This window comes from Canis lupus, chromosome 5, assembly GCF_048164855.1.
Source record: "Canis lupus baileyi chromosome 5, mCanLup2.hap1, whole genome shotgun sequence".
NCBI lineage: Eukaryota > Metazoa > Chordata > Mammalia > Carnivora > Canidae > Canis > Canis lupus.
The window spans coordinates 51694891-51720642 of record NC_132842.1 but is presented as its reverse complement, the minus strand read 5'-3'; the positions used below and the strand labels follow the sequence as shown (position 1 = coordinate 51720642).

Below are 25752 nucleotides of genomic sequence, written 5' to 3'. Positions count from 1 at the left end.
CGTGTAGATGAAATGCCACAACACATTCTTTTACTATTGTAGCCTCAACCAGCTTTTTTTTTTTAAGTAAAAGCAATTACCATCATAAAAATTCCTTACTGGGGAACTTTCCATATTGCGTTATCATTCCATGAGTCTAATAATAGTGGAATATAAAGAAAAAATTTTTAATGCTAAAATATCTAAAAAAGACTTTTGAGGTCTCTTTAATGAGAAACACTAGGATTCTGGAGGAAGAGAAATAAGAAAAAAGGAAGTAAATCAAGTTTTTTTTTCTAGACTCCTGGTACATAATAGAGGTTTATAAATCTTTGCCTAACTAAAGATAATTTGCAAATCACATGCACCTTCGCCATTGTCTAAACAGTTAAAGAACCCTCCGTCTGTTATCTGTTGGAGAATGCTAATGCCTATAATTGGTCATTGCCGGACCCTTATGTGTTTCTAACCTGATAGCTCTATCTGCCTAAAAGCTAATTCTGTGTTTTCTGTGAAATCTTGCAGTGGTGTTATCAGGGAGATTGTGTTCCTTTTGGCACTTGGCCCCAGAGCATAGATGGGGGCTGGGGTCCCTGGTCACTATGGGGAGAGTGCAGCAGGACCTGCGGGGGAGGCGTCTCCTCATCCCTAAGACACTGTGACAGTCCAGCGTAAGTAGCTAAAGTAAGCCGAAGCCAACAAAAAGACACAGTTGGAAATGATTCAAAGCTGTGGTTTCACATGTTATCTGTAAAAACGTTTCACTAGTGAGCCAAGTGTTTGTCTTCTGAACAAGCAATAGGCACAGGAAAGTGGAAGAGCCTTGTTAGACTCTTTTTTTCCCTTCCCCCTCACTGTGTAACTAAAAATAAAAGAAAAAAAAAAAAAAAAAAAGCATTGTGTATCTATCCCAGGTGTAGCCAGACTTTTAATCTAGTAATAATCAGATAGATTTCCTCCTCCAAAAACTACTGAATTATGGATGAATCCAGGTCTGATCTTAGCTACATTACCATTATTCCCAGGAAACCTAAGGTCTTTTCACATGTCACATAAAATTATTACTGCTACATTAGTATTAAAAGGACCAATGAGAGCACTTCAAGGGTTGAAATGCCTTGATTCGCATCACAAATCACAATGAAAAGAATAGTGCCCATGTGTTAAAATAGTTTCCATTCACATGCCCCTATTAATCATCTTCCGGAGTTGCCACCACTTTTCTCCCCATGACTATTTTATGCAGGTCGGACTGTTCCTCTCCCACCACTCTTTTTCTCCGGTCAGAGCCCCCCTGGCGAAAGGCCAGCCCCATCAGTATTCTTTGGTAGCCTGTATTGCCTCGCCCTCCCACCAGTGCCCGTTACAGGTGGACCAGTCCCCCAGCTGGACCTTCCTATTTGCCCCAAGACGAAACTGCTCCTTAGCTCCTGCATATCAAGTGCTCCCCGTTTTTGTCTAGAGCTCAGGTTGCAGCCCTTCTTTCTCAACTAATAACGTTATCACTTCTGCTTTCCTCCCCCCCCCCCCCCCCCCGCCCTTCCTGGTGTAAAAGATAGTCAGCTTTAATTTTTTATTTTTCTCCTCTTAACTCAGGATCCCTCTTTGGTTCCCCTCTCTACACATCTCTTTTCATCTCTTTTAATTTTTTTTAGCTTGAAATTATTTCCCTTTGCACTCGTTCTGTGTTTCCATGCTCCAGCTTTCTTTCCATTATTATCATTCTGCTAAACAGAGCTAGCTCACTGTCACCCACTCATAAACTAGTCATGCTACCACCATCCCCACGCCCTTGTTTTTGTCTGACCAAACCATTTCTCCCAAGCTGATTTAAACCAGGCCATTCCTTTTCCTTTTTAGAATCACTATTCACTGGCATTCAAAGTATATTCAAAATATAACTAATTATTCCATTGACTACCAGTGGGCCAAAATTATAATTACACTTGACCTTTTTCAAGCAAGTACAGAATAATTACCTAAGTTCAACTGCAAGCTACTGTAAATTAGTAACCAAAACTATAAATCTCTGTGATAATAAGTAATATAAGAGAATGACTTGGACTTCTTTCAAAAAAAGAAGTTAGTTTTTTCCATTTAAAATAGCATGCCCAAATGATAACATATGGCTTTCCCTGATGTTAAATACTTGAATTTATGTAATCAAATATTGGACATCTTACTTTTTCATTGATTTGAGTGTATTACACAGTATTTATGCAATGCAAAGCCCTGATATTTAGATGTAATTTTTCAAACTTCACGTAATGAGATAGAAATTCATTTCTGTATTATTTAGTTTGAACTGAAGCTGTTTCCAGAGAGTTATTTAGTATGCTTTCATTACCAGTCTGGAAAAAAATAGTAAACTTACCATTGCCTACTCGATAAACAGATAGCATCAGATTATGTGTTTTATTGAATACGATTCAAATGGTTTTTCATTATAAGTAAGTGATTTTTAAACTCATGGTGTTGAACTAAGCACATACTTAGTATGATAATTAGAAAATAAATTTATTTAATTGAATTTTCTTAAGAACATAAATCATGACAATTAAGTCTTATAAAGTTATCCATAGCAAACTGCCCTAGTTTTTATGTTCAACAACCATAATCATTATTGCTAACAATATTTTAATAACTAGAAAGATGTCAAATTTTGTATTTTCCTAAAATAAATGCTAATATGTTTTGGTTAAGCAATATATGTACTCTCTCTATATATATACTATATATTCACATGTTAAACAAAATGTGTTTTCAGACCTTCAGGAGGTGGAAAATATTGCCTTGGGGAAAGGAAACGGTATCGCTCCTGTAACACAGATGTAAGTAAAACCAAACTTTGCTTTGAAAAATTAGCTTACATTTCCCCTAGAGCAGGGAAATTTTTAAAACTCTAAGCTATTTGGTCATAAATCCATGTGTATGAAAGTCACATGAATTTTTTAAATTGTTAATAGTGAATGGAACAGGTCTCATGTCCAAAAATTCCATCAATAGAGGACAAGGGGAAGGTCCAGCACTAGGAGCAAATACAATCTCCCTTACAGGTAGCAAGAGAGAATCATAGACCCCTCAAAATAACTTGGCCCTCAACACTCACCCCTATGCTACCACTATCTTTCCTGAGATAAATAAGATTTATCTTATCATGCCCATAAAATAGGATTATTTTGTTTTTGCCACTATAAGAAGCCCCAGATTCCCACATCATTACTCATCTCTTGCCATCCAATCCCATGAAGTTCTACATATCACATCTTCTGTTTTGTATCTCTGCCCAGCTACTGAAACTTTTCTTCTGTGCCCTTAGGAATTGATGATCCATTGGCAGCAAAATCCCTTATATCATGATGTCTGTGAATTTTCCTTCTCTTTACTTTGTTGTTCTAATGGAAACTGGCTGTCCTCTAATGATACTTATAATAAACTTTAGCCCTCTAAAGGGCTCCCTTAGCTCTTGAGTGAGTGGAAGTGGATTGACTTTTCTTTATATCTTGTTACCTCTTTCAGACCATTCTTCCCTCCTACCTACAAATTACACATTTCATTTCATGTCATCAGACTGTTAGACAGTATTCCTCACTGTCATGCTCTCCCACTCCATTCCTATCTTTATTCTTGGCTATTTCATAAATATATATTTTTCCAGTATCTTCTCCTCTGGATTTTTCTGTAAACATGAAAACATATTGTTATTTCTCCTATCTTAAAAACAAAACACAACAAAAACATCTGCCAGTTCTTTTCCCATTTCTTTTCTTCATTTTGAAACAAAATTCCTTAAAAGAGTTATATTTACTTCCAGATCCAATTCCTCTTCTGATTTTTTTCCTTAAATCATTCCTGTCAGATTTTTGCCTCTATCATTCTACTAAAAAATGCTCTTGTCAAGTCATGGATAATTTCCATGTTGCTTAATCCAATAGTCAATTCTGAGTGTTCATCTTAGTTGATAGTCACTAGGCTTCCATAACACTACAACTTTTTGGTTGTTCTTTTCTAATGCTACTTGTTTTTTTCTTATTCTCCTTTGCTGGGTCCATTTTCTCGTACTTCTTAGAGTGTCCAGGACCTAGTCATTGGCCATTTTTTGTGCACTACCAGTATTCATTTTTTTAAAAAAGATTTATTTATTCATGAGAGACACAGAGAGAAAGAGGCAGAGACAGAGGGAGAGAGAAAAGCAGGCTTCCCACAGGGAGCCTGATGTGGGACTCAATCCTAGGACCCTACGATCATGACCTGAGCCAAAGGCAGACACTCCACCACTGAGCCACTATCAGTATTCATTTCCTTGGTGATCTCATCTAGTTTCATTGCTTTCAATAGCATTCATCTGTCATTTGACCCCCAAATTTATATTTTTAGCTCAGATTTCTTTCATGGATTCCTGACTCATATTTTATCATTGATTAGACTTAATAGACATCAAATATTTAACATGTCCAAATGTTATCTCTAAAACATTTCATATACCTGTACCTCCAACAGTTTTTCCCATCTCATATGTCAATTCTATCTGCCTCAAGCCAAAAACTTTTGAGTCATTCTTGATTCCATTCTCTCACAGCTCATATCCAATCCCTCCGGAAATTCCATTGGCTTTCTCTTCGAGATATATCCTAGATCTGCCTACTTCTCACTGCTTCCACTGCTACTACTCTGTTTTTCACTGGATTACTCTGAAGAGCTTTTTCAGTGGATTTCCCATTCCTACTCTTGTTCCATACAGTTCTCAATATATGAGGCAGAGTGTATCTGATTATATCCTTTACTCAAAACCTTTCAGTGGCTCCATTTTACTTTAATCCAAAGTCCTTAGAAAGGCCTGCAAAGACTACACAATCTAGCCCTCCATTAGTTTTCTGAACTTATCTCTTGTTATTTCTTCCTCAGTAACCCTGCTCTAGCCACACAGGTCTCCTTGTACGTACCAGGCAGGGTCCCACCTTAGGGCTCTTGCATTGTCTGTTTCCTTTACCTTATATACTCTACTCCCAAAATATTTACATGGCTTACTCTCTTACCTCACCTTTATTCAACTGTCACCTTCTCAATGAGGCCTAGCCTGATACCGTGTTTAAAATTGTTACCTTTCCTACTCTCTACAACCCTAAGACTCCTAATCTTCCTTACCTTGCTCTATTTCCCACCATATCTACTTCTAATATCCTCTGTAGCTTATTGATTGTATTTATTTTTATGTTAAACTTTCATCTTAAAGTAATAACATGTAGCTTCAATTACAATGATCATTTCAAGCTACCAGTATTATTTATTCATTCACTCGACAAACAATTGAGTGCCTGCTCAATTATATATAATTATATATCAGACTGTTCTAGAGTGATAAAGACAATTTCTGGTCTCAAGGATCTTATAATTTCCTGGGAAATCAGTTAAGTGCAGAAAATCACCACTCAGTAATAAATATATGACTTGATAGAATAAGTATGGGATGCTATAAAAGCACATAGAATGGGCACATAGCCTAATTAAGGATTTAGGGATTTCTTCCCATAAAAAGGTAAAGATATGAAGGGCAAATAAGAGCTGACCAGAAGAGAAGAAAGTGGCAATGAGAGCATTCCAGGTAGAAGGAGAATTAAGTGCAAGGCTTCTAAGTTAAACAGCCTGATCTATACCTGTAGGTAGTAAGACACCATGCAAAGACTTAGCCTCAGATTTATGCTTTAGAGGAGAATGGATGAAGCTGAGACTACAACAGAAAGATAAACAGATCAGAAAGAATTTAAGGGTACTCATGGAAATGACCGAAGTGCTGAGCCATGCACTCTGCATTGAGATGACAGTGGAGTCTAAAGAGGGCTAAAAGGAGAAAATTAAGGGCCTAACTTAAAAAAAAAAAAAAAAAAAAAACATAAAAAGTGAAGAACTGAGATAGTAGGAAAAGCAAGGTGAGACAGATAGAAGGGGTGAGTGTCAGAGAATGGAATGTACTTGAATTTCATATATGACAAGTGAGACTTTTCTCAATGATGACAAAGCTGCGGTGTGGCCAATGGAATGCATACCTAGCCTTGGGCAGACATGAATGAGTTCAAGGATCATCAAGGCTGGGGAGTCTGGGGAGTCTTCTATGCAGTTGTTGAGGTCACTCAGGATGATGTTAAAACCTGGCGTATAGAGTGTGACTGTGAACCAGGTATCAGGTAATAAGTGAGAGAAAATGACCATGATAAGATTAGTAGGAATGATGAAGCCAGATAGTGATTTGGATGAATTGCGTGAATTTCAGAATAGAAGTATTACACAAGGGTAGAATAAATAAATAACTACTGTATGTCAGATGGTGTTAGATAGGAGTGAGAAAGCCAACCCCGTGTTTAAATTCACGTGTTTCTGTTGTTATATACTTAGAGGGGAGAGGCACATTTTTGGGCCTTAATAAAATAGGTCCTATAATACAAATAATATATGATAAATAAAAAGAAAAAAGTAATAGACATATCAAGCTTGTTGCTTTTTACCCATGAACTTTGTTTTAGTTGCTCAAAATGTAGAACTTGCTATATTGGTGGGTAGACATTTCTATTGCTAGCTTTGTCTTCTATTTCAGCTTTCAGCATGAAAAGTTAACATAACTATGTCATGGAAATACATTTTTTTTTTCACAAATGTAGACTCCATTGTTCAGAATATGAGACAATTCAGTTATCACACTGAAACTTATTTTCATGCTAAGTTAATAAAATTGAGCATAAGTTTATAAGGTGGGGACTTTTATTTAAAAAAAAATTTTTTTTTACTTATTTATTTCAAGGAGAGAGAGGGAAAGGAAACTCCCCACTGAGGAGGGAGCCCAATGTGGGGCTTGATCCCTGGATCCTGGGATCATGACCTAAACTAATGATAGATACTAACCAACTGAACCACCCAGGTGTGCCTAGTGTGGACTTTTAAAGCATAATCTAATATATGAAAATTTAAACTTTCAGAACACATAATCTAGCTGCACTGTACAAGAAGAACTTTCTTGATTGATGGAGATGTTCTATATATGCATTGTCCAGCTTGGTAGCCACTAGCCAAATTAGTTATTGAGCACTTGAAATATGGCTAATGTGGGGGCACCTGGGTGGCTCAGTCAGTTGATCTCGCCTCAGGTCTCGATTTCAAGGTCATAAGTTCAGGCCCTGCATTGGGTTCCATGCTGAGCATGGAGCCTACTTAATAATAAATAAATAAATAAATAAATAAATAAATAAATAAATAAATAAATAAATATGGCTATATAAATGAAAAGCAGCACTTTAATTTTAATTAATTTAAATTTGAATAGCCACATGTTGCTCCTGGCAACCATATTGGACAGCACTGAGTTATACAGTCTAGCTGTGCAGTAGAAAAATAATAGTTATAAAGAAGTCTGTAAATATTCTATATAAAATTCGCAAAACAAATCCATATTAGATCATTTTGGAAACAAATGTAGAATATTTCCATTTTTTGGTGATGATAGAATAAGTCATTCTGACAGAATTCCTTTTAAAAATTATTGGGTAAGAATGTTTTAAAACATCACTTTAAAACCTGCAAGTATGTGACAAGATAGTGAGGGAAATTCCTGAAGGTTACATTCTTTGAGAAAGGGGAATTCAAAAATGTAAGTGGAGCATCAGAGCACCTAAAGTACCTTTGCCCTGACAATATTCTAAAGAAGAGAAGAAATAAACTATTACTGTGTCTCTTTCCTACCTATACAGAAAGCTTTTCCCAAAGCTCCTCCCTTATTCTCTTGGCAGACTTCATTCATGTTTTATTGGCCTGGAGGCCACGTACCCACTTTAAACCAGTCATGGGCAAAAAGAATGGGATTACCATAATTGGTTTAGACTAATCCAGATTTGCCCCTAAAATGAGGTTAAGGTCACCTTTCCTGAGAGGTAGATTCCTGGGCAAGAATCACAATTCTGTTAGCAATAAAGTGGAGAGTAATAGATCCTGGGTACACCACACATGTCTGCTCAGAGCTCTTTTAGTTTCCATCTTTACTAGTAGAAGGAGCAGCAACAGAAGTAGTAGTGGTAATAGCTGCTGCTAACATTTATTGAGCATTTGCTATGTACCAGACCCATTAATTTAACCATATTTTCTTCCCATTCTGAGAGTTCTTTTCCTTCCAGGCAGTGAGTTGGCTTACTGAGATATTTTAAATGTTTATTCTTTCAACAAAAATCTAGAAAAGATATGCTAATTTGGAGTCTTGGTATAAGTTATTCTATTACAACTTTGCCTCTGTAACATGAATTAGCTCGTAAGTGATCAAGTCATTTTGTGCCATACTTTTGCCACTAAGTGATACAGCGCTAAAGTCAAACTACATTGACACAGCTGAATAGTAGAGGAAAATTGTAGTGTATATGATAACCATTTATCCCACATTCTTGTTTTGGCTCAGTTTGGCCACATGCTCTGTCATAGAACTCCCTGTCATGCGTTTCTGCCTTTTGTCTCTATAACTCAATATCCACAACGCTTTGTTATTAACTTATTTCACTTTTTTTTTCCTTTTTGGAAGATAAAGTCCTATGTTTATTCCAGTATTTCTTTGTTAGGAATTTGCCATGTATTTTTTAAACTGTGCTAGTATTTTATTAGAATTGTTATTGTTTTAGTTAATATCTCCTGTCTCTGATTTGTCTGCCTCTAACACTATTTTTCTCATATGCCTGTTATTTTTAGTGTGTGATTTTACAGAAAGAGGTTTTTCAAGAACATATGTGTCATATTAGAGTAGAAACTCCTATATTCTAAGGATCTATTTTAAAAGTTTCTATTGGGACACCTGGGTGGCTCAGCAGTTGAGCTTCTGCCTTTGGCCCAGGGCGTGATCCTGGCTGGGATCTGGGATTGAGTCTCATGTTGGGCTCCTTACAAGGAGCCTGCTTCTCCCTCAGCCTATGTCTCTGTGTCTCTCATGAATAAATAAATAAACTCTTTAAAAAAATAAGTAAATAAAAGTTTCTATTAAATAGACTATAAGACAGAGAATTTAATGATAAATCATGAAGAGTGAATCGACTGTAGTTAAGATTGAGTCACGCAAGCAAAAAAGACTTCAGTATGTTCCAGTAAACATAGAATGGGTGTTACTGTGGAAGCATTATAGGGCTATTGTATTTGTATTCTTTAAATTAACCTTGGAGCTTTTTTTTAAATGTACAAGGGTTTAAATGTTCTATTTTTTCTCATATGGCCTGGATATCTCTTATGTATGAGCTACCCTAATTTAAGGGATTCCAGAGTATACTTATCTTCATCAGATCAGCCTCCAACACTAGTGCATTTTAAAATAATTTAATGCTATGAACATCATATTTAGTGACACTGTAAATAATATCTGAGAGAAATCATTACAATTAGTTAAAATCATCTTGACAGTCAAAAACTAAGAAACAATTCATAAGCATTTTTTGCTTGTCATTTGTGATCCAAGAGCTTCTCTTGAGACCTAAAAAGAGGATAAAGGGTAAATTCAAATGATCCTGGAAGAAGTTTCAAATCATTGCATGGAATGAGAGCATGTTAGGCGGTCAAACGGCAGGAACACTCATTTATGAATCTTTGAAGTTTGCTCTGTGCTACTTATGCTCAGAATGCACATTATAATAGAAAATAGAAAATCTGTGGGGTGCCTGGGAAGCTTAGTTGATTGAGTGCCCAACTCTTGATTTTGGCTCAGGTTATGATCTCAGGGTCTTGGGATGGAGCCTGAGTGGAACCTACTTAAGATTCTCTCTCTCCTTTTGCCTCTCCTCCCACCTACCCGAACCCCTCCCCAAGCTTTCATGCGCTCTAGCACACAGGCATATGCATACTCTCTTTATCAAAAGAAAAAAAAGAAAATCTAGAAGATAGTAGTCTGATTTACATGTATTTGATAGCCTACTTGCATTCCAACCAATTCCTCATAGCCTATTAGTTTCTCATGTAGTATAGCAATCTTGAACTTCTCATTTCTGTGATTGGACAGCTAGTTATAGTTTACCACTTAGTTCTCATGTTTTTACATATCATAATTATTTATCATTATTAGCCATTAATCTTTGTTTAGAGTTGAGTTAGCTTCATAAAAATCCTAAGTGAAAAATAGAATAAATTAGAAAATCCAAGGGAACAGAAAATAATATTAAATTGGGATCATTATCTTAAGTGTGTATCATGAGTTCCTTCTACATATTAAGATGGACCACACATTTTGCTCTAAGTTTCTTAGAGGCCTGAGTAAACAGGCAAACACTATGACTTCTTAGTTTTGCGGGTTTTTTTGTTAAAGATTTTATTTATTTATTCATGAGAAACACAGAGAAAAAAGCAGAGACACAGGCAGAGGGAGAAGCAGGCTCTCTGCAAGGAGCCCGATATGGGACTTGATTCCAGGATCCCGGGATCACGCCCTAAGCCAAAGACAGGCACTCAACCACTGAGCCCCCCAGGCGTCCCTCACTTCTAAGTTTCATAATGTCTAGTAGCTTTGACAAAAGGAGATATATCACAAAGGAACACTTTACTATTTTGAAGCTTTGGTACTCCTACAGGGATCTCCACACTGATGAATCAGATTGAAACACGCAAGGCTAACAGTACTCTTTTTGCTTAAGTTAGAGGAAAAATTAAAACTGAGAAACTTGGGATCCCTGGGTGGCGCAGCGGTTTAGCGCCTGCCTTTGGCACAGGGCGCGATCCTGGAGACCCGGGATCGAATCCCACATCGGGCTCCCGGTGCATGGAGCCTGCTTCTCCCTTTGCCTGTGTCTCTGCCTCTCTCTCTCTCTCTCTCTGTGTGACTATCATAAGTAAAAAATAAAAATTAAAAAAAAAAAAAACTGAGAAACTTTGTAGGCCAAGTAGTCTTAAAAAGTGACTAGCCCCAAAACACGACAGCCACACTTTCTCCCTGATGCTGATTTGATTCCCACCATAGGCATTTGAAGAATAGAGGAATGGTACAAAGACAAGAACTCTCCAGTTGAAAGGGAATAGTGACCCCAGTTGCAAAGAAAAAAATCCCTAGAGTTAGAAGATGCAAGTTATAAAGAAAAGATTCTCAATCTTTAAAAATAGGTCAGAAAATTGTATCTAGCTGTAAAATTGGCCTGACCAGTCTCAACAGCAACCTAATCAGCCTAGAAGCCAAAGGTATTTGTACGTACATTAGACTCGGAGGCTGATTGTCTGAATTAGGACGAGTTAGGCAGTTTCTTCCCTGAATCATCATCGGTCACTCTCAGAAGCCTTCAGAAGCAACTAAACAAGGACTCTTTGACGTTCATATGATGGTCTCCAGGACAGGATAGCATATAAAGACAATAGCTATAGCAAGAACAAATTAAACTGGTTTTCATCTTGAAGCTACTGAGCTTTTTTTTTTTTTAATAGAATAGAATTGGATGAAGTTGGGTCTCACTGTTAAAGTAGGATCTACTTGGATAGATCCTACTAGATAGATTATTTGGAATCATAAACAAATCTAATAGATAATGGACATGGCCCCTGTGAGACTTTGAAGAACAGAATTTTATAGAAGTCATAATGCCTTAAAAAAGGATATTTCTACATTTCCAAAAAAGAATTTCCTGTTGTTACTTAGCTATTCTCCAAAACCAAAGGAAAAAAAAAATCCTTGTTGTTTTCCTGTTCTCTGTTATTTGTGATTTTTGTGTGTCTGCTTGTCAATGTGACTAGTGTGGGGTGACCTGAGTGGGTGGAGGCTGGCAGCACTGGTTGGGAAAGAATTCACCCAACGCAGAACAAGGGAGGTAGAGATTGATCAAATGCACCATAAGGGAGAGGCAGGCAAGACAGCAAAGCAGAGACTGTGTGTCCAGAGACGGGGGCGGTGGGGCTGCAGTTACAGAGGGAAAAAGAGGGAGTGTTGGAATGTGTGGGGTTTTCCTATTTGGTACCTGCGTCCAGATGTAAGAGACCCATAGGTCAGCTAGGGCTTATGGATATTTTGAGGTGGATTACCAGAATAGCTGTTTGTATTCAGCCTAGGGGTTGGGAGTGTGCCTCTCTGCCTTACTCAGGCTTCCATTGTTCAAGTCCGTTGCCTAAAAGCAGCCTCTACAACTAGGGTAAAACTTCTGGTGAAATACCTAAGCTTCACTCAGGCTGGGATGGAAAGTCATATTGGCCTTCATCTTAAACATCGCACTTCCTCCTTTATCTTACACATGAAAACTATAAAAAATTATGGACTCAGAAGGGTTTCCAGGTCACCTGTGGTCTGTTCAAAAAGTGAAGCAAGCATAGGTTGTGTAGTACCGAGCTGTTCTCTCAATCAGCTTTTCTAGAGAGGCGTACTATTCTGCGACTTTTTTCTTATTCATTGCTTACAGTCATGAAGCAGTGATAGTCCTTTGGTTTTGGAGAAGTGCAGCCTATATTTCAAGACAGGATTGTCACAGAGTCGTGGAAAAAGCATGGGTTTGGGATTCAATTGACTTAAGGTTGAAGGTTGACTGAAACACTTGTTGCCATTTGGTCTTGGGGAAATACCTAATCTCACTAAACTTCAGGGAACTCCTATACAGAGTATAAATATATCCAACTTGCAGAGGTGTTTGAGAATTAAAAGAAGTAACACATGTAGGGACATGTGCTACTTCCTAACACTTAATCTGTATTTAATACAGCATAGCTATTAATATAGACATTTTTGTCTCCAAGTATATTACAAAGATTACCAAGTACTTTTCATTCATAACCTCATTGTATCTTCAAATCACTTTTATGTATTTTTTATTTTTTAAAAGATTTTATTTATTAATTCATGAGAGACAGAGAGAGACAAAGAAAGAGAGAGACAGAGAGATACAGAGAGGCAGAGACACAGGCAGAGGGAGAAGCAGGTTCCATGCAGGGAGCCTGATGTGGGACTGGATCCCCAGTCTCCAGGATCATGCCCTGGCCTCAGGCGGTGCTAAACTGCTGTGCCACCAGGGCTGCCCTCAAATCACTTTTATAAAGAGGAAGAACAGTGTTTTTGTTTTGTTTTGTTTTTTTAAGTATTTTAAAATGAAGAACTAAAGCTGAGCAGCAGGCTAGTACCATGGAAGGGACTGAGTCAGGCCTTTGAGAATTTCTGAGTACAAATTTAGTGTTCTTGTCACAGACGGAGCCCTTGGGAGGTGGGTAAAGTAAGCTTCTCTGAATGTGGTCACCTTTGACATTGTCTTGCTTCCGGTCTAACCTTACCCTGCAGCAGAACCAGATAGCTGAGAACATTCTGAAACTACAGACCTTGCCCCCAGGGAGAGGTGTGGGGTAAGTGATAACAAGGTACAGAGTTGATCCATTAACAGTGTTATATCCATGTCCCAAGTTATAATTAGAAAATAGATATGTATCAAACACTGGGTTTTTTATGAATACTATATATAATATCTATTATATTCTTATAATAATGGCAAAAAAGTAACAGGAGCAAGTGTCATTAATCTTTAGGTTAGTATGAATTTAATGGTGTGCATCATGTTTGAAAAATAAGGACTAGCTTTTAAGCACAAAACAGAGCTTGCTTGTTTACTTTGTTTTTAAAAGGGATGTTTTAAAAATTACGAAGTGAATATTTGTTGCCTAATATTTTCATAGACTTAGGGGAAAGGGTTATACTATGGACAGAGAGCACTTTAATTAAATTTGGGCTATACAGAAATAGATTTAAGTTTGAAAACTTGCATAGAAGATTATGGTATCAAATATGACAGCTAGATTCTATTTGGTCTGGACAATATAGGTTTATCAGGCTTTTGTTTCTTTTTCTTTAAAAGTAAATATACAATGAAAATACAAAAAAATCAGAAACCATTTTGGAAAGAAAGCTTAAGAAGGTTGAATCAAAACTGGTTGAAATGATTCATTGGACACTACATTTAACTTTGGCGAGAAAAATCACATAATTATACCTGATAACTAGAAAATCAGGATTTTTGTTTGCAACTTAGAAGGTGTGGAAGCAAGGACTTTGTTAGCCCTGTGGCATTGTGTGATTTAGAAAGTGATGCCTGTCTGGGTGAGCAAAGAGAAATGTCCTTTCTTCACTTGCTAAGCAGATCAGGGGCTGGAATCTGAATTCCACTTATGCTCCTGAAACTAATAGAGTGTAGCCCACTAAGAGTATATTGCCATCCTGGAGAGGGAGAAGAAATTAAATTTAGGGAGTGTTGAAGTTTGACCTAGTGTAATAGTGAAGAAGCAAAAGTGCATTTAGTGTGGAAGCAAGAAAGGAAGAAGCAGCAGAAGATGAGAAAGGCAAAAGAGAAAAGAACTAGAATAAAATGCCAGTATTGCTCATTTTGCAATTTTCCCCAAGGCTGTAGGAAATCCTTGAATCCTGCCAGCCTGCCTATCTCCTTTATGAAGAAGGGAAGAATGGGAAAGGGGAAAAAGAATTTTCACGCTCAACTCTCTTCTCACACTTTATTGCCCATAAGACATAATACAGTATTTACAGAATTTGCCTCATTTGCAAGACATTTTGGGATGTATTTCTCTTGAAGTTAAATGGCATTTTGGGTGTATTTTACAAATGAAAGAGAGAAGGCACAAAGGGCTTCTGCGACTTGCCAAGGTCACCCTATTCTTTGGGACAAAACCAGGATTAGAACCCCAGTAATAGAAATGCCACTACAAAGTTTGTCAGCGGAAGCTGAGATTTCTTTCTGTAGCAACTTTTATGCCCCAATGAATTATCCTTTTTTTTCCCTAGGTTTATGTACCAATAAAAAGTATTAAGTTTAGTCAAAAGGAGATGCTTTTAAACAATTGGTGTAATTGGAAGCATAAGATAGTCTGTGGAATGTGCTAAAATACGTATCGCTGTAAAAAAGAAAAGTGCTGATAAAGATGCTAGTGTTAATTTTTTTTTTATTTCTTTGAAAATGCCAAGATTAAAAATGCTGAGACCTGCAGCTTTGCCCTCTGGATTTATGTGGGGTCCTGCTGGTTGCTTTTTAGAAGGAGAGGATGCTTGATTAGTGTTAACACTAGGAGGCTGAAAACCTGTCAGGCTTTACATAAAAAATTGGTTGCTTATGCCCACTGTTTTCTCTTAGAGTTTTTGCATGGTGTCAGCATTTATTACCTCTAAGCAATTTAAAAAGCATTACTCCTTAAACTCTCTACTATTACCTAAAAAGCAAAACAAAAAATATACTTTATGCAATTTTTCCTTAAGATATTACTTTTTTCTTTGAACACTCTTATTCTTTGGAATGAGAATATACAACTCCTACTGAGTTAATTTCTGATCAACACATATTCAGAGCATTCACAGAAGGAAACATTGAAATCAAGAAAACAGAACACCAGCTGATATATTCTAGAAACAGAAAGGCATGGGATCAAGACTTCTACAGTTTCCTTAAGCCTTTCCATCCTCCATGTTATTCTAAGAACATTCTTAACACACTCCTGTTTGAGGGCCTCTATTTCCTATTTATTCTCCTCACGGATGTGTAAGTAACTCCTTCAATTTCTCTTTACGCTCTGCTCAAGGGCCGCCTTATTAGAGAGAATTTCTCCAGCCATACTATTTTAAAACAACTTGCCTCCCACCTTACTATCTATCCCCTTTCCCTACTTTATTTTAATTCTTTCTCATCTCCAGCTAGAATGAGCTCCATGAAAGCAGGGACCTAATCTATTTTATTGCTTTATCTCCAGAGCTTACATCTTATGCGACACATAAACAAACATATACATTTACTGAATAGAAGAAAGATATTTAAGGACAGTTCTTGGTGTTATGATGTGCCCATAGGAAAGCCATCAAGGTCTAGATACCTTTCACTTAGGGATCATATTGTTCAGTGTAGATCCAAAAGAAAGGAGCAACACCCCTGGGTTATAGAATTATAGGAAGACAGACTTGAGTTAAAAGTAAGGGGAGGGATGCCTGGGTGGCGCAGTGGTTTAGCACCTGCCTTTGGCTCAGGGCATGATTCTGGAGTCCCGAATCAAGTCCCACATCAGGCTCCCTGCATGGAGCCTGCTTCTCCCTCTGCCTGTGTCTCTGCCTCTCTCTCTCTTTTTTTCTCTCTCTCTCTCTCTGTGTATGTGTGTGTGTGTCTCATGAATAAATAAATAAAATCTTAAAAAAAAAAAAAGTAAGGAGGAACCTGATAGTAATTGCAGCTGCCTGAAAAGTGTTTGATTTTTCTATAGATGCTTATATAGATCGCATGACCACTTAGGGGATAATTATAGAGGAAACTGAAGTATCTTATGCAAATTAGATTACATCCTAACATTTCTTAGAAGTATATGATTCTGTATTGACTCAAAAGTTAATCACTGAGTTTGATTATTCTTCAACGTGCTGCTGGGCATGTGTATCTGTTATGTTAACATTCTAAATCAAGGGGTAGCCAAATTGCACCTCCTGGGCCAAAGTTGTCCCCGGCACCTCTTTTTGTAAATAAACTTTCATTGGAACACAGACCTGATGGTTCATTTATGTATTGTCTGTGGCTTCTTTCACACTATACTGCCACAGTTGAGGAATTGGAACAAAGACCATATGGCACACAAAGTCTGAAATATTTATTATATGGCCCTTTACAAAAAAAAAGTTGGCTAATCTCTGCCCTTAACCAATAAATTGCAAAAAATAATACATAGAAATAAATCTCTATTTAGTTTCCTGAATACCTTGTCAACATCATCATCATTATTATTTTTGATTATCGTATCAGTTAAGTTCCAACTGTAATAGACTCTCTGAATATACAAGACTCTCTGAATATTTAAATAGAGGGAATTTCATGAAAAAAATTGTTACACAAATGATGGAAGAGGCTGACAAGCCCATCCATAGATCAGCATCAGCAGGAGGATGCCACCACTCCTCTCAGGGAGACAAAGGAAGGAGGTTTTATTAGAGTCTAGAGGCTAGAATTACACAGCAGAAGCTAGAGCCATAGGATAGGGCCAGAGGGTGGAGGGATGGGGTAAGTGTGGTGCTATTACCTAAAGTTGGAGTCACAAAAAAGATTCAGCTTCTGCCTATGATGCTGCTAAGGTGGGGAGAAAGAAAGGGAAAGACTTTCCCTTCCATTGCCTGAGTCATTGTCAGAAGTCAGCAGGCACAGAAGCCTGGGAAATGGAGCTTGCAGAGTTTGTTCCCCTGAAATACAGAGCAGAGCAGGAGAAAGAGAGAATGAATCTAAGAATGCCTAGACCCACGACCAGAACAGCTGCTAAGAGTTATTCAGGACTCCCCTGTGCCAGCTACAGAGCTAAACAGTTCACAAGAGGAGGTGAATACTACTATTATCCCCCGTTTATAGATGAGGCTTGGAAAACTAAATTGCTAAAGGCCATGAATTAAATAAATGACCAAATTAAAATTGAGTCCATGTTCTCATACTCCAAAATTATGCTTTTAGCCCTCTTGTTTTATGAATGAGGAAAAAGCAACTTGAAGGAGAAAAGAAACTTGCTGCTGAAATGACAGGAACTCAAGTTATTCCTATTAAGCTTTTATCCATATTAACAGAGCTAAAGCTTTGTGCTGTCCCTGTAGCACTTAGACTTCATAGGAAGTTCCCATTCAGCAGAAGGAGTGTCCTTACACCCAGTGTACTCGGTAAAAGGAATTATTAATTACAACTACCTAAGGGTGTTGAAAGAGATTAAATAGATAATACATCTACAATAGGCCTCTGAATAGTGTGCCACAGAGTGCGTACTTGCCAAATGCTTAGTAAATGCTAAGTAGCTGCTGTCACTGTTAATAATTTTATTATGCTGACCCTAGGAGTGGTTATCACAGGAAAGAGTATAGATTAGAAATTTTATGAAATGCTAATCCAAGTACTTTATTAAACAATAATAGCCTCCTGTCAGACTTTTTACTTTACCTGTATTTTGGAGATTCATTACAAGGTAGCCAAAAAATGGGATTTTGTCTTTAAGTGAATAGTCCTCACGATGCCTAGGTTGGTTAGTTCAGGGCTTTTTTTTTTATGTACCAGTGGTTTTCTACAAAATGTCATCTCTTCCTATGATGTCATAAGTTTCTTTCATCTAGGATGGCCTTTTTCCAACTATTCCCAACATATGACCTTCTTCCTTTACCCATGGCTTTACTTGGCTTCATTCTTAATAGTTTTAACCCCCTAGAATATTCTTTCTCAGTGAGTTCAATTCCTATAATGATTTATAATATTATAAAATAATTATTTATAATATTTGTATTATAATTGTAGTTTACTTGAGATTTTCCTCCTCCACAAATATTTCCCTCATCAATCACGTGACACATGGATCTTTTACCTTTATACGGCACTGATAGGCCACCTGTACCAAACTGTTGTATACTCACTGCCTGAGATAGCACCACAGTTCTCCCATTTGTGTCTGGTTTCTCCAACTAGATTGAAAGCCATGCTTGGATGAATGTTTGGGTGGTTGTTGCTTTACAAATACTTAAATATTATTTGAAAACTTGTAGTCAGAGATCAAACTTCTTGTATTTTTTTTTAATTGATGATGTTTCATTAAAAACTAGTCTCAATGCATGGCAAAGCCACTGACAACTTTAATCCTCGTGTGGGATTCCCTGAAAATGGTTAGAATGACTTTTTTTTTTGATCCAAAGAAAAAGCACACCGTGAAACAAAATACCCTGGAAGCATATCTTTTCAGCATGGTGTATGCTGTAGGTAACCTATGCTAAATAGTTTATTTTTCATTTTTTTAAAAGAAAAGTAAGGGTGATTTGACAGGCAGAATCATTAGGTTTGAAATTGTGGTGTCAAGTTTTAATATGCAGAAAAGATTTTAAAATACAGGGCTCACAATAGAATGTAAAATATTTTCAGAATTTGAGGCTTTGGACTTGATGTGGTAGAGATTTGAACCAATATATAGGAAGTAATGATGAACATGCAACTATTTGCACATTGTAATCTATTATTTTTGTACATGCTTCAAAGGACCATTTACAACATACTGACCTTAGAAACTACATAAAGTGAATGTAGAGATCCCAGGGAGGGTAGTAAAAAAGTCTTTGAATGATTTCTGAGAGTTTAGTCTACTCATCATTTATTCACAATTAAGAATTTTGTCTACTGACCTGTCTTGCTCTGCCATATATGTGTGGGATATTTTCTCCATCAATATATCAAAAGCAGTGATTGTTTGAGGTGTTACAACTGCAGAACTCTTAAAAGATAAGTCAAATTAGGTCATATTGCTCAAACTCCGTGAGATGTTATACTTTTAATTCTTTGTGAACTTAAAGATTGAATTAGGATGGCCTGTGGTATTTGGAATCTAGACCTAACTACATTGGCAAGGTTTTCCTTTATAAAAAAAAAATCAGGTAGAAGAAGCATTCCAAACTTTTAAAAACAAACAACCCTCTCTTCACCCTCTCAACATCTTTCTCTCCTCCCCACCCAACACTTGCACATGTTTTGAACCAATTTAGTATTTTATTTTCTGTGATGTTTCATAGATTAAATGTAAATCTTAGTAAGTCCAAATTCCTTGAATTTGAAGGTGTTTAGACTTGAGGCCTAGCATTTGCCCAGTTCATTCCACATCTTAAAATATGGTTTTTGTCAAGACTAGACAGTAAACAGCCATAGTAGTAGGGATCCAAACCACAATTAATAGTGCTGAATGTTGTGTTACAAACCTGCCTCTTGATTTCTTAAAATAAAGAGCTGGGAGTAGCTGTGGCAACTGGACCTTAAATAATGTTACCAAAAGGAATTTTATGTTTTAGTTTCTTCATCTAGTTTATGTATGTTTATAAGGAGGTACCAAATGGATTGATTACAAAGTGGACTGTGACATGTATCTGAGTATAAAGTTTTAAGGAAACCGTCTAACACTTAATTTCGTTTAAATTACTTCAGTTGTTTGTTCTATGGCTAAGATTACAATTCAGACACATCAGTCTGAATACTGGTTGTAGAACAGTAAAGTAAATGCCAGAAATATAGCTACAGCATCAGTCAGTGAGCTAATGTGACAAGTTCAGGCAATTTTAATTTTAGGGACATTGTCCCTTAGTTTTGGTATTTTTCAACAATCATACCATTTATGATTTTATTTTATTTTAGCCATGTCCTTTGGGGGCCCGAGATTTTCGAGAGAAACAGTGTGCAGACTTTGACAATATGCCTTTCCGTGGAAAATATTATAACTGGAAACCCTATACTGGAGGTAATGTATAACCTAGCAGAGCATTTCATCATGCTTGAGAGCTTTGCAAATATAAAAAAAAATATAAATACATACAAACACACACACATTCATACACATACTAGTAAAAATTAGTGTTTGTAAATCAAAGCAGGAAAAATGCTTACAGTACTAAAAAGTTTCCCTGTAATAAAGTTTGTTAGTAAAAATGATCAGAAATCATTTATAAAAACCTAATTCTATAATAACAAGGTATAAAAGTCCTAGAAAGGATGTAAATCCAAATAATGCTTTTGAGTTCTTGAGACTTCCTTGGGATACATGGGCACTACATTATAATCATTTATAATCATTGAATATTTAGAATTATCACCCTAAAAACAACTTATAACAATATAAATCAACTCAAAAAGTGGCCAGGAAAAGCTGTATTCTTTCTTGGTCAAAGGCCAAGGATCTTCCCATAGATCATTATTATTCATTTTTAGTATTGGGACACATTTTTACCCTTTAATTTGGGCATGTATCAGACACTAATTGTTCAGTAACCACAAGAAGTTTCCTTGTACTCCCAAAATACAAATTAAATTTTGTTAAAATTTTCTCTTGGAGATTTTAAAACACTTTCATTGTTTGTTTTTTATTCTAATATCTTACCTTGAAAGCTTTCCAACAGAGCAATATTAAAGAATCTTACACTGGCAAGATTCTATCATTCATATTTTAATATGCGTTGTTACATTTGTAACTATCTCTCTATCCATTAATTGATTTATTTTTTAGATGCATTTCAATGTAAATTGTAGTCATTGATATAGTTTCCTCTAAATACGTCAATACGTATAATAGTTACCACAGTTCAATACTGGTTTTTTGAGGTTAGATGATGTATAATGCATTGCACCATCTTAACTGTACTTTCCCTGAGTTTTGGCAAATGCATACGTGTGCAAAGCCCTATTAACATATAGGACATTACCATCCTTCCAAAATTCTCATAGTCCTCCTAGTCCTTCCCAGTCAATAGCTGTCTCAACCTATTTCTTCCAAGAGGCAACCACGGTTCTGATATTTTTTGCTTATCATAGATTAGTTTTGCCAGTTCCACTTCATGTAAGTGAAATCATGTCATATTTGCTCTTTTGGGTCAACCTTTTTTGAGTCTAGTGTTTTTGAGATCCAGCCAGGTTATTGCATGTATGAATAGCTTATTCCTTTTTATTGCCGAGCAGCATTCCATTGTAATACCCAGTCTGTTTTCCCATTCTACTATTGATGGTGGGCCACCTGAGTTGTTTCTAGTTTTCAGCTGTTCTGAATAAGCTGCCGTGAACATTTTTGCACAAGATTTTTTGTAAGCGTATGTTTTCATTTCCCTTGGGTAAATACTTAGGAGTGGAATTGCTGGGCAATAGGGTAGGTGTGAGTTTAGTTTTAAAAGAAATTGCCAGATGTTTTTCCGAAATTATGTACCATATTATACTCCCACCAACAATATATGAAAGTTATGTTTGTTCCACATCCTCGCCAACATTTGGTGTTTGCAGTCTTCTGCTGGTAGGTGTATAATAATGTCTCAGTACAGTTTTAATTTGTGTTTTCTGATCATTGATTATGTTGAGCACATTTCTATGTGCTTATTGATGATTTATAAATCTTTTGTAAAGCATTCAAATCCTTTGCCTATCTTTCCTTTGCCTATTTTTAATTGGCTATCTTTTTATTCTTGAGTGGTAGTCATTTATCAGATAAATTTTATGAATATTGTCTCACATCTTTGGACTTTCTTGTTACTTTTTAAATGGCATTTTGGATGAGTATAAGATGATAATTTCTATGAATGCTAATTTTTCGGTTTTTTCCCTTTTATAGTTATTGTATTCAGTGTCCTGTCTTAGAAATCTTTGCCTTTCTCAACCCAAGAAGATATTTTCTTATGTTTTCTTCTAAAAGCTGTGTGGTATTGGTCTTTACATTTAGATCTACAGTCTAAAAATAATTTGGGGTTACTGTGTGTGTTTCTAGTGTGAACTCTATTTTGTTTCACTATTTGTCAACAGCAGAAATGTACAATGAAATGTACACAATGCACAGTGAAATGAAATGGCAGCAATACTATGCTAGTACCACACTGACTGAATTATTGTGAATGTATAGTCTTGGACATAGGTGGTGTAAGTTCCTCCAACTTTGATCTATTTTTCAAGAGTTCTTTGGATATTCTAAGTGCTTTGCATTTCCATGTAAATTTTAGAATTGTTATTAATTTTTACAGAAAAACATGCTAGGCTTATGATTGCTATCATGTTAGAGCTATAGATCAATTAAAGGGAAAGTGATAAATCAATAACATATTAACATTGAATATTGCATTCAATAGTGAATTTATGAACATGGCATATAGATACCCATTTATTTATGTTTTCTTTAATTTCTCTCAGCTATGTTTTATAGTTTTAGGTGGTAGGTCTTGCACTTCTTTTGTTAAATATATTCCTGAGTAATTTTTTTTAACTATTGTAAATAAAAGTTTAAAATATATCATTTTCAATTGCTTGCTCTAGTAGCTAAAGATAGATTTTTGTATCTTAACTTTGTATTCTGTGACCTTCCTAAATTTCCTTTGTTCCTTTAGAGCAACTATTAGTCCTAATAGTTGTTTTGTAGATTGCTTAGGATTTTCTTGGTAAATAGTCATGTTATCTGGAAGCAGAGACTCTTTGTATCAATCGTTATGCCTTTTAATTCACGTTCTTGCCTTAAAGCACTGGATTGGCCCTTCAATACAATTTATACATGTAGTATTATATGTGCTTTTCTTTATTCTGTTGTTAATATGGGAAGTTGGATTTTATAATGTCAAGCCAACCTTTTATTCTGAGGATAAACCCCATGTGGTAATGATTTATTATATTTTTATATGTTGATGGACTTAATTTCTAATATTTCATTATGGATGGTTGTATCTATTTTTTTTTTAAGGAATACTGATTTGCAATTTTTTTTCCTGTCATGTCTTTGACAAGTTTGAATATAAGAGTTACTATGGCATCTGGAAATAGAATCTCTATATATTTTGAAAGAGTCTGTAAGATTGACATTATTCTTTAGATAGAATAGATTTCACTACTAAAACCTCTCAGGCTTGGTATTTTCTTTGGGGAAAAAAAATTGTTACAAACTCAACTCCTTTAGTAGATATCAGGCTATTCAGATGTTTTAAAAAAAATCTGAAGAAATTTATATTTATGTTACTCCCACGTCCCATTTCTTGACAGAAAATTGATTATAACATTTTTTTACTATCCTGTTTATTATCTGTAGGCTCTGTAGTGATGTATGCTCTTTCATTTCTGATATTGATAATCTGTGTTTACTCTCTTTATCTTGATCAGTCTTGCTTGAGGTTTATTAATTTTATTACTCTTTTCAAAGAATCAACTTTTGACTTTAGCACTTTTCTCTTTTATTAATTTTTGCTCTTATATTTATAATTTTTAAATTTGGGGTTTATTTTGCTTTCCTATATTACCAAAACTTGATTTTTGAAGTTTCGCTTAGTTCAAAATCTTTTATTTACATTGTGATTTCCTCTTTGACCCATGGTTTATATAGAAATATGTTATTTTAAAAAAAAGAACGATGTTATTTTTATTTCCAAATATTTGATATCTTCTAGATTTTTTTGGTTATTGATTTATAATTTAATTCTATGATCAGAGAATACTCTGTATGATTTAAATTTTTTAAGTTAATTGAGATTTGTCTTATAGTACCGCTTATAGTTAATTGAGATTTGTCTTATAGTACCGCTTATGTTCATGTAATGTTCTGTCTATACTTGAAAAGGATGTGTTTTCTGCAATTGTTGGACACAGCATTCTATCATGTCAAGTTGTCTGATACTGTTGTTTAAAGCTTTTAAACTATTTCTGATGTTTTTCTGCTGTAGTTCCTCTATCAGTTACTGAGAGAAGTATGAAAATCTCCAACTATTATGTGGCTTTCCTTTCTTTTTTGTAAGTTTTTCTTCATGTATTTCAAATTGCCTTTATTAGGTACATATACAGTTAGGATTATTTTGTTTCACTGTAGGAGGAAGATAATTATAAGCTTAGTGAATTAACCTTAAATTCATAATAAGCTTTCACTAAGGGTAAGTGGTAATGATGTGACTTTACATTTAGAGAATCATTTTTTCTTGAAATAATAGCAGTACCTCTTCTGAAAACTCAGTGTAGCTGAGTGGGGTACCTGGGTAGATCAGTTGGTTGAGTGTCTAATTCCTTATCTCAGCTTGGGTATTGATCTCAGAGTCATGAGTTCAAGTCCTGTGTTGGGCTCCACACTGGATATAGAGCCTACTTAAACAAACAAACAAACAAATAAACAAAAAACAGCTTCACTGTACCTGAGCAAGCTGAACACATCTTCAGTAATAAAAAAGGGAGAAATGTATTCTTCTTATCATCACTTAGTGTAATGGTCTAAGGAATACAGCCATAGGGACACCTGGGTGGCTCAGCGGATGACCATCTGCCTTTGATTCAGGGCAGGATCCCTGGATCCTAGGATCAAATCCCACATCAGGCTTCCCAAAGGGAGCCTGCTTCTCCCTCTGCCTGTGTCTCTGTGTCTCTCATGAATAAATAAATAAAATATTTTTTAAAAAAAGGAATATAGCCATAGCATTTGTATGTCCTACATATCAAATACTACCTTACATAATTAAATAATGTTAAAATTGAGTTTAACAAAACTCATGTTCTCTTTTTAAAGCCTGATACATAAAAAGCTACATTAAATTCCTAAGCATTACAATAAAAAAAGGGTAGCAATAAAAAAAAAAAAAATCCCAGTAAGGTTTATGGAAATTTAGAGCAATTTTATTCATGAGACTATTATAAAAGTAAATATAAATACCTTGATTATCAGTTCAGGAAGAAACTATTCTATTTATTAATTGTTATATTTATGCTCATTAGAGCAAAATGGATCATTGACTTAAGTCTAATAACATTTCAAATTATATACTAGTTCAATAGCCTACCTATATGCATTGATAATGGAAGTAAACATAGACTTAGGCCAGTGGTTGTAAACTGGAAGTTCAGGAACCAGATTTTACTTATGTACATGTTTTAATCTCCACAATGTTTTTGAAAACTTTGAATGAGTGTCCAAAAACGAGTTTTTATCTTAAAAATCGAGTCTTCCATCTTCTCATGAAAAAACAATATCTTACAATATTGGGCCATCTTCTTGCATTTATACAATAATCAACTATAACATAGATCTTCTTTAATGGAATGTTCTCTCTAATTTAGCATTGTCTCTATCACTCAGTTGGCCTGTCTCTTTTATTTCACATACCTTTGCTGAGCTTTCTACTTTCTACTGAGACTAAGCATATTATTTTATCTTCCTGCCTTATTTTCATTGTTAAAATAGTCTTCATTATTTCAAACAGAAATTGTATCAGCATAATTAGAATAAAACCAAAATATTTTAAACTTCATCAAATGAAGTGTTTTTAAGTCATAATTTCAATCAGTAGTTACATATTCATAAATA

The 25752-nt window shown here is 35.6% G+C and overlaps 1 protein-coding gene across 5 annotated transcripts in view; it reads left to right on the top strand.

Moving 5' to 3' along the window:
* ADAMTS6 (ADAM metallopeptidase with thrombospondin type 1 motif 6) overlaps positions 1–25752 on the top strand; it is a 295855-nt gene that overhangs the window by 203082 nt on the left and 67021 nt on the right. For all 5 annotated transcript variants that reach the window (XR_012031294.1, XR_012031295.1, XM_072826631.1 and 2 more), the window contains exons 13-15: positions 505–650; positions 2747–2810; positions 20097–20199. Coding sequence is in view for 3 of the 5 variants with exons in the window: in XM_072826631.1 (XP_072682732.1) it covers positions 505–650; positions 2747–2810; positions 20097–20199 (313 nt within the window). In the remaining 2 variants the exon portion in view is untranslated. The remainder of the gene's footprint in view (positions 1–504; positions 651–2746; positions 2811–20096; positions 20200–25752) is intronic.